At 35.5% G+C, this 14,257-nt stretch overlaps 1 protein-coding gene across 4 annotated transcripts in view; it reads right to left on the bottom strand.

The window, feature by feature from the left end:
• LOC112570109 (phosphofurin acidic cluster sorting protein 2-like) overlaps positions 1–14,257 on the bottom strand; it is a 49,261-nt gene that overhangs the window by 8,862 nt on the left and 26,142 nt on the right. For 3 of the 4 annotated variants that reach the window (XM_025248345.1, XM_025248346.1, XM_025248349.1), the window contains 16 exons: positions 13,992–14,051; positions 13,520–13,677; positions 13,157–13,211; positions 12,474–12,551; positions 10,289–10,531; positions 6,571–6,675; positions 6,039–6,142; positions 5,471–5,625; positions 5,162–5,272; positions 4,477–4,579; positions 3,658–3,700; positions 2,557–2,602; positions 1,763–1,901; positions 1,247–1,420; positions 798–922; positions 263–370 (listed from right to left, as the gene is read on the bottom strand). In XM_025248345.1, coding sequence (XP_025104130.1) covers positions 263–370; positions 798–922; positions 1,247–1,420; positions 1,763–1,901; positions 2,557–2,602; positions 3,658–3,700; positions 4,477–4,579; positions 5,162–5,272; positions 5,471–5,625; positions 6,039–6,142; positions 6,571–6,675; positions 10,289–10,531; positions 12,474–12,551; positions 13,157–13,211; positions 13,520–13,677; positions 13,992–14,051 — 1,807 coding nt within the window. The remainder of the gene's footprint in view (positions 1–262; positions 371–797; positions 923–1,246; positions 1,421–1,762; positions 1,902–2,556; positions 2,603–3,657; positions 3,701–4,476; positions 4,580–5,161; positions 5,273–5,470; positions 5,626–6,038; positions 6,143–6,570; positions 6,676–10,288; positions 10,532–12,473; positions 12,552–13,156; positions 13,212–13,519; positions 13,678–13,991; positions 14,052–14,257) is intronic. The other variant, XM_025248347.1, reaches the window with a different exon arrangement.

The raw sequence follows: 14,257 nt of genomic DNA, 5'->3' as shown, positions 1-14,257 counted from the left end.
ATCATATGCTCTGCATGTGACTGAAATAAAGTCAAAATTTAATCTAAATAAAGCTACATATCTCTGCAAAAAAAAAAAAAAAAAGTCACTGTCGTCATTTCATTTACCTCATCTTTTTAGTTAGTTTTTTTTTTTTTTACATAATTTAAATGTCTTTTTTAAAAGACAAATTCCCTTCTCACATAATATTCAGAACCTACTTGATATTGATGACTAAAAGAACAAGACTAGTCAGGATGTCTTTAAGAAATATTTCTCTTACCTGTCAAAGTGACATTCTGGCTTTTGGTTGTACACACCATGCGGTTAATACCATCAATCACCTGGCTTTTAGACTCCAGTTCTTTTGCCTTCTTGCCAATACGCATAACTGCATAAAGGTAAAAACTTTCAATCAACATGACAGCTGTCTCAAATAAGGTAGTATTATAAAAGCCAGAAGTATGTTGTCTGCTGCCTCACATGATCTTAAGATTTCATCAACAGTCAGAATGTTGCAACAATTCTGCTGTCAAGATAAATCCTACTGTTCATTCTGTCTTCATCTGTTTAAAATATTTTACATGCTAGCATTATAACAGTCTGTGGTGGTGTCTCCTACAATGTTGTTTTATAATAATTAAAAACTGATGGTCAACATCTATGTTGATTTACTGATTTACCAAAACTAAAGCTGTTGAGAAGAAAAACACTCTTTTTTTTATTTTAAAAAAATGCAACATTATGACAACTAAAGTTTTAGTGGCTGTTGCCAAACAATTCTGAAAATGAGGTTCAGTTTTAACAATTTCACTCACTTTTCTGCTTTTTCTCCTTTGTAACAACAACCATCGAGAATGCCGGGGGTGGAGGGCCTGGTGAACCTAATGTTGACAATGCTCCTGTGCCCATGGATGGTGGCATTCGTGACACAAGCAAAGATCTGAAAAAAATCCATCAACAATGAATGGTGTATTTTTATTTTTAGCTGACCTTGGGGAACATGGCAAAACAAGCCACTTAAATGCAAATTATTGTGAGAATGAAATAGCATATAAAGACGCTGAACAGGAGAGAAATGTTTAAGAAAACCTTTCTTTACAAGGCACAAGGCTTTCTTTTTTTTTTTTTTTTTGCTATTTTTGTTTTCTTTGTAAGCATCAGTGTTTTTATGTATGCATACATTTTGTCATGTTGTTTGCACATATAAATATGAGACAGACTTTGATACAATTTAGTACAAGGTACCATTGGGAAGAAAGCTCACCTAAAGGCAGTCTTGAGAGAGCACTTGCTACTGGTGTCCCGTTTGTCCTTCTTATCTTTCTCACGATCAGAGCTCTCTGGCTTCAGCGAAGTGTACCAATAGTCAACCTGTAGGTCCATATATTCCCCAGTGCTATTGGATAACACAGCTGCATTTCCAGATCCTGGCAAGTTGCTACAAATGAAATGTAACCAACATTTCATAATTGCATGTCATGGATATAGCATACAAGTATGTAAATAAGACAGTGCAACTAGTTGATTTGTTATGCTAAAAACTGCAATTATTATTACAGAACTTTTTTTACAACAGATGTAATAATCACAGAGAATGTGCTGAAACCTATGTGTTGTGTACACATTCAACAATGTACTGAAACATAAAACATATCTACATACCTCTCTATATCTTTATAAGTGTAAATGTATACACTTTTTCAGGCATTCATTTTATTAGAAAATAAGGTCTCTGAAAATTGTTAAATAATCATTCTGACATCATAAAAAGAATGACTACCTTGATGAAGGGGACATGGTGCTGATATTGGGAGAGTTTGGTGGAGTATGGGATTCGCGGGTCTTCTCCACTGTAGGTGTAGTAGTTGGAGGAGAGCTTGATGGTCCCGATGAGGTCATTAAGCTATCATCGATCTCAACTGAAATAAGCACATCAAAGCAGTTTATTCTCTTGTCTAAGAATCTAAAATGCATTCCAACATATAAGGAGTTTCATATGACACCATTTCCTATAAAATACATCAATGTTTCAAGTTTTAAAAAGGCCTCATGTATTACAAGGGCAAGAATACCACCAAGATAAAAGAGAAGTTTTTATCTTTCTACACTGCCAATGGTTTATTGTGAGCTCTTTTTCTTAGAGTACTAATTTAGGTGCAAAATGTAAACAACATACAGTGCATTTTTTTTAAAGAGGCTGAAAACTTGTGATGCTGACTCGGCTAAAAGCTATCACCAAGAATGAAAAAGGAGAAACTTGGCTATTAAGAAAATAGTACAATTAGAAAAAGATAATCTGGGGGTTTATGGCAGGATATCCTTTGTCACAAGGAATGCCGCACATTGTACAAAAATGTTTTTTAAAAAATCTTTATAAAGGAAGCATTTGAGAAGTATAAGCTTTTGGCAGTTTCAGAGGCTGTAGAGTTATTGATGGTCACCTGACTAAAGCAGATTGTAGACATACTGGTGCTTTGACAGATTTGAAATTATAGGGAATTGGTACAAGAACAAACACCTTATGATGAGATGATCTCAAATGTAAACATACTGTAATAGAATGTAATAACATACCTGAAGTAGATGTATTCAAGCCTTCCAAAGTGCCAATTCTCACTTCCTGTTGGCCAAAAAGAAAAAAAAAACCAAAAAAACAGGTAACTTCCTGCTACAAAAACAATGACTACCTTTTACTTTCACAGCTTTTATACTGTAGCATTTTAATGCTTAACAAACACCTAGATGGCATAAAATTCAATATTAAGTAATGATACATGCAAACAGGGCTTCTGCTTAGGCTAAATTCTTTGGGGTCACAGGGACCCCTTCATCAGATTTTTAAGGGGTCCCTGTTCTTCGCCCAAATTTGAAGGGGACCCCTTTGACGAAAATTGAAGGGGTCCTCCGAACTTTTAATGCGTACTGTACGCATTTTTTTGCGTAAGCAGAAGCCCTGCATGCAAAGAAACCTTGACAATGGAACTGTAGCAATTTATCATCTTATAAGTTCTTTAGAAGATGTTTTTAATCTTAAGAAACCAATAAAAGCAACTGAAAAGAAACAAGCATTACGAAAATATGCTTTCCCAAGATGGAATGATAAAAAATATATTCCTTTTGTCCACACTCTGTGCTGGCATTATGACCTCATAATTTAGAAAAATAAAACTTAATCTTCACGTATCTAATTTTAGAGTTAGAAATGGCCGCAATTTCATGATCTGTCACCAAACTACACTAGTACAATGGACTTTGTAGCAAGAGATTTCTGGTGTTATGTATGGTAATCAAATGTTACATCACATTATAAGAAATAAAACACACAAGTTTGTGAAAATGATCCCAACAAGTATGATCACAATGATTTATTTAAGAAAGTATCTAATCTTCAATGCAATGACAAAGTCCTTTTATTTTCCCCTTTAATCACAGCTTCTTAACTTTCTGCAGTTCAGTCGAACAAGTATGTTAAAAAAAATCACATCAAACTATGTAGCTAAGAAAGTAACCATAAACTATAAAAGAGTTAAATACTGTTCTATCAGTCTTTATGTTTTAAATGAGGTCTATATGAGACCACAACAAAGTGGCAAATAAAGCATGCATCCAGTATAATATAAAAGGATGTGAAGTGTGGCAGAAAAGAAATTATGACATGAATCTGATATCACTTACACTTATAAATGGAATAAACACTTGGGCTGAACTATCATCAGTCCTGGAGATAGGAAAAAAGTTCTCATAAAAGCCATAAAAACATATATATCATGTAGTTCTCAGGGAGTAACTTATGGTCAAGAATATGAAATGTCTGGTTTTTGACAGCCCTAAAGGACTTTGTAAATATTTTCCTTCAAATTTTGCTACAAAAAATATGATATTTATATCAAAAGGTGCCCCAACGAATTATGGAACAAATTCTTGTAGTCCACCTATTAAAGCATTTTGATGCACAGCCCTAGTTGTTCTCATCATATTCTTTTCACTGTGTGTATGTGTATATGAATGTAAGAAAGGTGTATGTTTCACAAAGCTAACAGATGTTCTTTCTAATTGTAAATATAACCTCTCATAATATTTCCACCAAAGGCTCAAAACTACCACTGGTGTTTAGAAATAGCAATAACTTTCACTCATGATGCATTCAGCAGATTCATTCCAAACTGCTAGTCTGTGAAGATATACATATCAAGACCAGCAGCATTACTTTAGATCATCATGAGCAATATGTATTATCTCCGCATGAAATTACCCCGGTTATTAGCACAGAGACAACGTTTTACTAAACTGCCTGTGCATGTAATAAACTACACTAATGTTTTAATAAACTTATTTAGCCAAACATCAAAATTAATGACCTCTTTACCTGCTGATGATTTTATCAAATATTTATTACAAAAAAAAACTTCTACAATTGAAATTTTTCTCATATTTACAGAGGTTTTGTTATAATATTCCATGTTCCACACAATAATAGAAAGAAAAGGTCCTGACCCTTTTGTCTTGCACATGATGAGCGCTTCGGCAATGGGTACGTGATGTACGGAGTTGGCTCCATTAACATACAGTGAAACACGATTTCCAATCTCTTCAGTATCTAAAACAACCCATGGTATTACACTGGTCACTATGTATCTACAGACATGCTTTCCTGTTACCTATTTGCTGATGCGTTTCTTCACTGTATGCATAACTGAAGCTTATAGTCTTTCATGCACTGCACACTGACCTCCATTTACAGGAGGAAATAAGATCTACAAATTCTGTTATTATTGTGTTGTTGATGTTTCAAACATACATGTCTGATAAACATTTCCTAGAGCACGTTCAGCTGTTTTGAAAAAATATACCTGTAACAACTACCACAAAATTAATCACCTTTTTACATGAACTGCTTCTAAGTAATAAGTACACTCATGTTTGCATGCTGGCAGTAGCGGTGAAAGATTGGTCTAGACACATTTATCAAACTGACAGATGGAAATTAAAGAAGCTGACTAGAGAAAAACTTTCAGTAAAAACTGGTATGGACCAATAAACATGGAAAAAAACTGTTCAAGCATTTTTGAAATGGATTCATATAATCCTCTGTGAGAAAATAAAGCAAGATTCTTGAACAACTGGATAAAAAGACATGAATGAAACAGTCAAAATGTTCTTAAAAAAGATCTTCCTGTACCTAATTTTGGAGAATCTGGCTTGTCAAACATGTCACGCCAGTGTGTGTCCCAAAAGAGAGAGCTATAGGTGCTGTCCAAACTGCCCAGGTACTTGGCTATTGCACTGGCACCTAGAAGGGTGACAGTTCCAATGTACTGGCTGAGCATTCTGTCTTGTCGAAGATTTTTATATATATAAATTGATATACACATAATGTGAACAAAATTTTGTTCAACAAGCATAGACATATCCAAATCAATCAGATTATCATAATTTCTCAAGTTAAAACCATCAAGTGTGCAACATTGAATCTATTTTGAATACTTACCAAAAGGAATAAGAAGGAACTTGATGAAGGTTTGCCAATCTGGTGTTTTGGCTGAAAAATGTTCAACATAGGGCCGCAAGACTGTGTTTATGTATGCATCACCTCCCATAATGCCAACTTTGATTGTCATTGGAGTCCTTGCATTACTGTTGCAGCTAAAATTGAAAAAAAGAACATCAGAAAAAGCATTTTAAACTTTTAAGAAAGTACTAATCAATTAAATAGCTATTCAAAAGCAAAGCATTAACTTCAAAAGCAAACTTGAAAGCACAGAGAAGTTGTCTATTAATTTTAGTTTCACTTACTGCATTGCATAATTAAGTATGCTGCTCCACTCACTGTTCACTCACCATTCACTTAGTTAATGTTTGCCACAGTGTCACCCATTTGTTGACACTTATGTTATGGTGTGGTTGACTGTTGGTTTGTTTTGTAGTGTTTTGTGTGCAGGGTATTGAGCATCCACATTGAGAACTGCACTTACAAATTCAATTATTATTATATTTGCATCAATATTTAAAAATATCCGAAATGAAGAAACAGAATAGTTTCTGATTAATCTACTTACAACTTCTGTATCTTTCCTACAAGGAATGCAACAGATGCTTTAACATCTGCTTCAGTGCAGGTTTTAATCAGCTGGAATCGATCCTGGAGTCTCTGAGCTAAGAACTGCACAAACAAATGGCATTTCAACTGCATCATTCTAGAAAAAAGAAAAGGGGTTTCAGGCCTAGCTAGTCTAGCAAAGTCCAAAAATTAGTTCAAAAGAATTAAGCCCTAAATAAATCTGTAATCTAGCTAGGAGAAATTCTACCAAAATTATCGTCAGATGCCTAATGAAGCTACATCTATACTGCTATAAGTAAAAGCACTTAGAAAAAGGAAATGCACATCTCACAAATGCTTGAAGACTGTCCTTTATGGTAATTATGCTTAACTCATGCATGGCACTTTGCTGGCTTTGTTTGTTTGTGTTTAACGCCATGCCAGCAACTAAGGTTTGCTTTATAAAATACTGAGGCCGGATGCAAGTTAAGAAACACTCTCTGGAGTTGTTCAGAAGTCAACAGTCAGAAAAAGATAACAAAAAGATCTACCTGCCCCTGCCATTCAGCACAATTAATGAGAAATATGCTCTCAGGTATTTTGTCATCTGGCAAGTCCAAAACCTTCATCAGTTGTTCCAGCAATGCCTTTCCTGGCTGCACACAAAAGAAGAACATTATGACACAAATCTCTTTAGTACCACAGGTGAATTGATGCGGTTCTTTTTTCCCAGAGTCCAAAAAGTCCTTGTAAACAATGGCACACTACATGCTACAATCCTAAAGTATCAGAGATGCTGACTGTTTCTATAACAGCTTAATTGCAAGTGTTGGCAAAACAAAGCAAGTCTAATAATCAACCATAAGTCTGCAATGGCTGTGACTTTCGCTAATGCCAAAAACAGCTACTGAAAAGTGACAGAATTCAACAAAGCTGTATAAAAGCACGCAGCATATTGATGCTGGTGCAAAGTAACATATACAATAACAATATTCTATGACTGATTAAAATATTTAAATATCACACTGCCCATAGGTCGTCCTCTGCAAGCATGTACGCACATGCATAGTCAAGAATGCATCCAATGCAGCAAACTCTCTCTCTCACACACACAGAGGAAGAGTATGAAAGACTGGGGCACATAATGCACATCAAAATCAAGTTATAAAACACTAGAGCCAGCTATGTGCCAAATGGCAAGTCGCCATTTACCTGATGATTTGTTCTGTTGATGGGGATCTAATGAAAGTAAGCTTATGATCTGACATTTTAAAACTGTCAAATGCCACTAAAACATCTCACCAAATATTAACATCACTTGATTCACTATCTACATTTTGTAGATTATAAAGAACAGAGAAATGATTGCCAGTAGCAAGCACAAGGCATTCAAAAGCAACATTTGCAAAGATTCAAAGGTTAGACACTCTTCTAAAGAAAATAATTGTACAACTGTACATCATGTACAATGCACAACACAAAATAACCGACAAAGGAGCCCATAAAATAGCAAGCAGTCTGACATACTAAAATATTGCTTTAAGTATAAGCAATTCTTTGTAATATATAGACAGGCTCCATCATATACGTGGACTTCTATTAAATTTTATAAAAGAATTAAAAACTGTGCCAATTTGCTATTACTTGCAGAGTACGATACTAATATGGAGACCTTTTCCTTCCTCTTGGCTTACATTTTTAACATTAATTTAAATTATATATTGGCATTATCAATTAAACTTTCTTCTAGACTTAGCATCTAGGCTAGATTCTGTGAAAAATGCCAAGTTAAGCAAAAATGCTTCCTTTGTGAAATTTTATAAAATGAAAAATTACAAACTTTATTAATAGATAATTATTACTTGGGAAGTGTTCTCAGTTACAAAAAAAAAAAAAAAGATATTATCCTGTAAGTGAACATATTTCCAAAAGGTCATTTTATCATAATGTTCTAAAGCAAAACTTCCAGTTGTCTGAGATAAAGAAAATGTACCAGACTTACAAGATATGGACATATAATGCAGAGACAGGACAGGTAAAACTTTATGTGCAAAAGATTCTTATAAAAACCTTTAAAGACTAACCAGAGGGAAAATTATTTGTGTATGACTGAATTTAGCTTGATACAATGTATGTGTATTAATTCTTAAAATCTGATCAAACAACTATTCTTTTCACAAGATACAAAACCTGAACATCAGAACTCTCCATTGCATTTGAAAAGAGACCCAGACTCACTTCCTGCAACAAGGCAGTTGCCATTTTGGCAATATTTCAATGTACTACAAGCTCTTGGACTGGCTGCAGCCTTCAGTGATGTTAAAATCTAGGTGAATAATGTGTGCATGCATGAATGAATGTGTATCAGTTCACAAGTCCATGTCCATGCATCTGATTCACAAGATACATGCACAGCAGTCCAAAGGCTGTAAGTGTGCATTAAGAATTATCAAGAATATTCTATAATTATATGGAATGATATGTCAAAGAAATCAAGCAAGTTTAATCTGGGGGTTAACCATTTTGCTGTGCCAAGGCAGATCACAATGAGGAAGACAGTTTTCACAGCTGCACAGGAAGAGGACCGGTCTAATGCTTATGATCAAGATGGTCCCCGGTAGTGTAGTGGTTAAAACACTCGCTTGTCACCACTACAGTGAGCGGCTCAGGATTCAGGTCTCGTCTCGGGACACTCTGTTCTCAGGCCTGGGAATCAGGGGTTTTCTCTGGATACTCTGGTTTCTTTCCCCCTTCCTCTTCCCCCAAAGTGTGAAAGCACTGCAAGGTGGAAGCACTTTCCTACTAAATAAACCAACCAACCAATGATCAAGATGGCAAAAAGGCCAAGACAAAATCTCACGAGTATGAAGGAACTGAACTGTAAGTGGTTTACTTTGTCTAAGGCCTGGCACATGGAAGGGCCAGCCAAAACTCTCTTTCTGCAGCTTTTAACCTTTCCTGATAAATTAGATACCCATTCATGGTAGATGCCATTTTCAAGGTTTTGGCCAGAGCCAGTCTCAGCTCTCTAATCTTATTCTCCAATGCAAGCTACAGAATCTACTTAATGATTCACATACAGAGTCCTTGAAAAGAAAAGAAACAGAAAAGAAAATCTGTAAGATCAAGAAAAGCTACAACACTCTAATGACAAAATTGAGTGTACCAAAATGTTTAGAACTTCAATATCAAGAAAACAGATTGAGAAAAAGTAAATATGTAATATTTTCAAAAGTACAGACCAAATCAGATGCAATGCAAAACATAAAACAAGATAAGGCAGTATCAAAATATGTAATTTTTCCTAACATGTACATGTTAACACCAAAATATACTTAAATATATACAATCATTGCAGAGCATAAAAGCATGTTTCAAAAAAGAGATTTTTCCCTTTATCTCTTACTTACCACTTAGATAAACTTGTAACATGAAGACTGAACAAACAATGAAATAGCTACACTAAGAGGGTTGATGACTAAAGTAAATAAAAAAATAGATTTTCTGGGGACAAAATGGTTTTCAAGTGAAGCGCATTGTTGATTTAAGAGCTGTCAAAATTTCAACATTATTACAAAATTATTACAAAAGGTAAGTGGAGAGAGCTTGGATGATATACACAGTCACATTACAATGTCCAAACATCATGTCTGGGGTATGTGATTTTATGTTGTACAAATATATACAGATATATATAAGTATATAGGAACATGCAAGTGAATACAAAACAGCAGCATGTGGCAAGCAAGGTAAGCTTTCCTATTAATAAGTTAAGCACAAATCTCACGAGTAACATTACTAAGGGTGAGATCAGTTGAAGCTGAAAACTGCCACGCCAAAGTTAATAGTTGTCTCCAAACTAAAAAGCATTCAGTTGTTATTAAATCATGGCCATGCACAGAACTGTTAAGAAAGTCGACCCTTCTCATGCTGTCAGTGGGAAATATTTGTCTCCACCTACTCTGCCTTCCTCTTTTAAGTGACCCACCAGACAAGTGCAGGCACGGCATTGAAGCACATGCACTGGGGGACAGTCCACACATCGAAAAATGCTGAAAACTAGATCTGGAGATTGTGGGCAAGTCCAAAATGGTTTTTCTGTGAAGGCATGACAAGGGTTCCTTTTAGTTTGCAAACACCGTCCACTAGTGAGCACAGAGCGATGTGATGATGAAATTTAGATGAAGAACCAAGTCCTGGAGAGACAGAGGTCACAGAAAGCAGCGTGGAGGTTAGAAGAGAGCTGTGTGCACCTACAGAATCACTAACCACATTTTCAGCTCCGCCGTAACTGTGCCGTCTTGGCGGTTTGCTTTCCTTTCTACTCTTTTTCTCCCTGTATGAAGTGCTGCGCTCACGCTGAAAACGTTTGGGTTTGGGGAAGGAGGGCGACTTTGATCGCGCTGGAGGTGGTGAAGTTGAGTAAGCTGGAACTGCTGTCGTAGCTGCTGCAGGATGGGGTGGGGCCATCCCATGTACACTCAGAGTATGGCTGAGCTCTGTTTCGAGTTCCTGGGGTGATGGCCATACCAAATGTACAAAATATGAGCATGCAGGGCTGAAAGATACTGACTAAACTTCTAAACTTTAAGCAAACAATAATTCATGCACTGGTTAATTACCTGCCAAGGAATTCTACATTCTAGTTTTAAGGTGTCAAAAATATAAAAACCTAAACGACTCTGAATACTGAAATTCTTTTCCCTCCCTCTTCCTCCCACCAAAAAATCTGAATTTTCACAATGGATAAATACCTTTGAAATATCAGAACTAGTATTCTGCAGGATAAAAAAATAAATGAAATGGGTGCTCACAGAATAATAACAGGATGGAAAAGTCAAGAAAAATAAATTTCTGTTTAAGAAGCTTGAAGAACAATGTATGAGATCACAAAGTAAAGGAGTGGAAAGGAAGTAAACGCACTCATAGCAGTTCTTGGTTACCGCTAAGGGAACAGCTGCAACAGTTGGGCATGCAGTAGAAGCAAGCCTCCTCTTACTGACTGAACATGCTGTTATTGGATGGTATGACTAAATTTTAGAAATATAAGTGGGCAAGAGATGATCACAGTTTGTTTTTCTTTACTTCTTTGAATTTTATTTGTAATTTATATTATTTACATGTAAAATCACACTTTCCATTTCTTGGTCTAAGGAGATGCAATGGTATGGCGGGAAAAATAATCACATTTTTCTTTCATCAGTCAGTGCAGCTGTAAGATATACGTAGCACACAGCTACGCGTCTGTTACTTGGATAGTCAACATTTGCTGTTTGTCACAATCCATGACCATTCTTTCTAGAGTATGTGTATAGAAAGCGTCTAAGAAAGTTAATCTGTGTCTACTAAATACCATTCCCCACTTACCACTTAAACATAACAGAAAGAAAAGATACACAAGATAATGCACAAAAGAGTTTTCATAATAACAGTTTTTGGTTTGTTTTTATTCTACTAAGCAGGGCAACACTTCTGTCATACTATTCAGATGTGAAGTTTTAATGGGAATAAATAATAACAGGTACATTAAACACTGCACAGTTTTTATAAATGTCATTTACAATTAAATTGCTACTTTTATGTGTGCTTCATTTATACGTTTTAATATATTAAATTTGCTACATAAATGTTAAACTTTTGAAATATTCACTTCATGTCAGCTTCTGTCTGCATTCTGTCAAACAGAAAGACTTTGTAATAATGACCAGCAAGGATGTCACAGTTCTGCTTTGTGGACAAAACCACCTGCAACTGTCAACCCATGGAAGCACAATACTTCACAAACCACAAGATGACCTTGGGCTTCGCTTCCAAAACGTAAGGTGCCAGATGTTCCTCAAAAAGATGCAAGATGACTTCTGTAGCTAACATAGGATATATCTGTAATACATTCAGTGCATTTTTCTCTAGGCCTTATTGTAGGTCATGTCACAGTGTGGACTGGGAGCTATCTGAAAACTAGCTCCTTGACAGTTCCTACACCATACACAAGGCTGGTCCTTAAAAACATCTCCACCTGTAAGTAAACCCTCTTGTACAAGAAACTAAAACAAACCACAGCTGAGGCTGGTGACCTAGTGACTAGGCACACATTCTAGTTGACACTTTATCTGAAAGAAAGGAATCATGGTGAACACACTAGAGCTTTAAGGATGAGACACATCTACATGGTATTAAGGGTGTCCCAGTCCTGTCATGAACTGCACCAAGGTAAAGCAGATCATATAAATTTAAAGACATGCATCATGTGACAGCTGTGGATAGCATTCAGTTCACCATTTACTTACACGCTGTCGAAAACTGTAATAAAGATAACAAAGCAAATAATATACCTTCCATCAATATTTTACTTTCAGGTATTGACTCTTTGTTTTTCAGCTCGATGCCTTGGACAAATAACTGCAATATTTCATTAACAAATGCAATGAAACAGATAATATCCAAAAAAACTCACTGTGTGACAGTCTGAGTCACTTCGCTTCACTGTAGCTTCATTATCATTTGAGGACTTAGGCGTAGGAGTGACAGCATCCTGAAAAATGCAAGCATGATGGAAATGATTTACTGTCAATCAAATTATCACCTGATAAATATGAATTCAACACTGACCAAACTGTCAACCAACAAATTTTAAAACATGATCAACTAAAAGTAGTATGTACTAATAAATATTTTCTCTATGTGTGTGCATGTTTGAGAGAGAGATGGCCAAGCATGAATGTACAATAAAAATGGCAAAGCACACATATATCTGAAGTATTATGGATTTACTCCCAGTTTACTGCACTTTGATATGTCTGTATCTGTTTATTTACATTTGTTTTAATAGCTTCTTATATTGATTCAAGGATATTAAAATGTCATGAACTAATAAAAAAAAAAATCAGATAACAAAGACAAAACAGTTCTAATCAGTCTTCTTGGTTGTTAAGGAAAAACTACAAGGTCAGCTAATGAATGAAGCTTTGTACTCTAAACCAACCAAGATAACTCTGCCTTTAGTGGTTGGAGTAGATGACACCTCTGCTCCATGAGTTCCACACAGCAATACTATATCTAGCAGCAAAGACTTTCCTTTTCCCCTGAGTTTTCCGTGTCTTTTGAATTTCTTTTTAAAAGAGAGAGAGATGAACTTACATGTTTGGATGAAGTCTCAATCTCAGGTGTAGTACTTCTTCCAGTAAAAAAAGGCCTGAAGTCAAAGTAAAGGTAACTTGATTAGGAAAAAAACCTGCTTTCCTCACATACAATCTTTTAGAAGTACTCATCAAGAATCCAATAACTACTATGTGGTAGTGTACTGTTAGTATGCATGGCTGCATGTGGTAGTGTACACAGTGCACACATGGTGGTGTACATTATATGAGTGTGCGTGGAGGGATGGAAACGTGGGGAGTGCATGAACAATTTTGTAAGGGTAAAAAACAGTCATTATATTTGACATCCTAACACTTTTTTCATCAGTATATTACAAAGCCAAAAAAACCAAACAAAAATCACCTTAAACGTGGTTTTGGTGTAGACATAACACTGATTGTATCAATCTCTGGTCCACTATCACTGAGATCCTCCAACTCATCCAACATTTCATCGATGTCTGGAGGATTTGTGTCAGGGTCATTTAAGTCGTGGTCTGCTTCTGAATCCAACTCCAGTTGCTGAAACAAAATACACTGTGCTAAACATGAAAAGAAATTAAAAGACAGTCATGAAAACTACAGAAGCCTAAAGAATGGTACTGGAAAATGGGTTCAAAACCATACTAGTCTAAAAGAATGGTAATAAAAACTAGTTCAAAAACAAAAGTGCTAAGAACTATTCGTTGTGGCTCTTCCTGTTTCCAATTCTCTTCCACCATCATGACCTGAACTGTTCAGTAAACACTGTGAAATTCAATATGAACATGTTACCTACCTAACCAAATGCCTATTATTCAATAACTGAAGTACTGTACCCCTTAAGCTGACCTTACCTCTTCTGTCAGTCTAAATTTCTTTATCAATGCTCGAAATTTCTGCTTGAAATTTCTTTGCTGCAACAACATAAAAGGCATTTATAAAACTTATATGTTATAGACTTTTGACAGCATATGAAATTGTTTTTTTTAACAAATTTTAAAATGTTCAGACCATACTTCATTAAAAGGCCAGTACAAATAGACATACAAATCAAATCACTCTCACAGACTTACACAATATATCATTTGTTATATTATTTGCAAGGAGTATCTATGCAAGG

The sequence above is a fragment of the Pomacea canaliculata genome, linkage group LG8 (genome assembly GCF_003073045.1).
Source record: "Pomacea canaliculata isolate SZHN2017 linkage group LG8, ASM307304v1, whole genome shotgun sequence".
Lineage (NCBI taxonomy): Eukaryota > Metazoa > Mollusca > Gastropoda > Architaenioglossa > Ampullariidae > Pomacea > Pomacea canaliculata.
The sequence above is the reverse complement of the archived record's forward strand: the minus strand, read 5'-3'. Positions and strand labels throughout refer to the sequence as shown.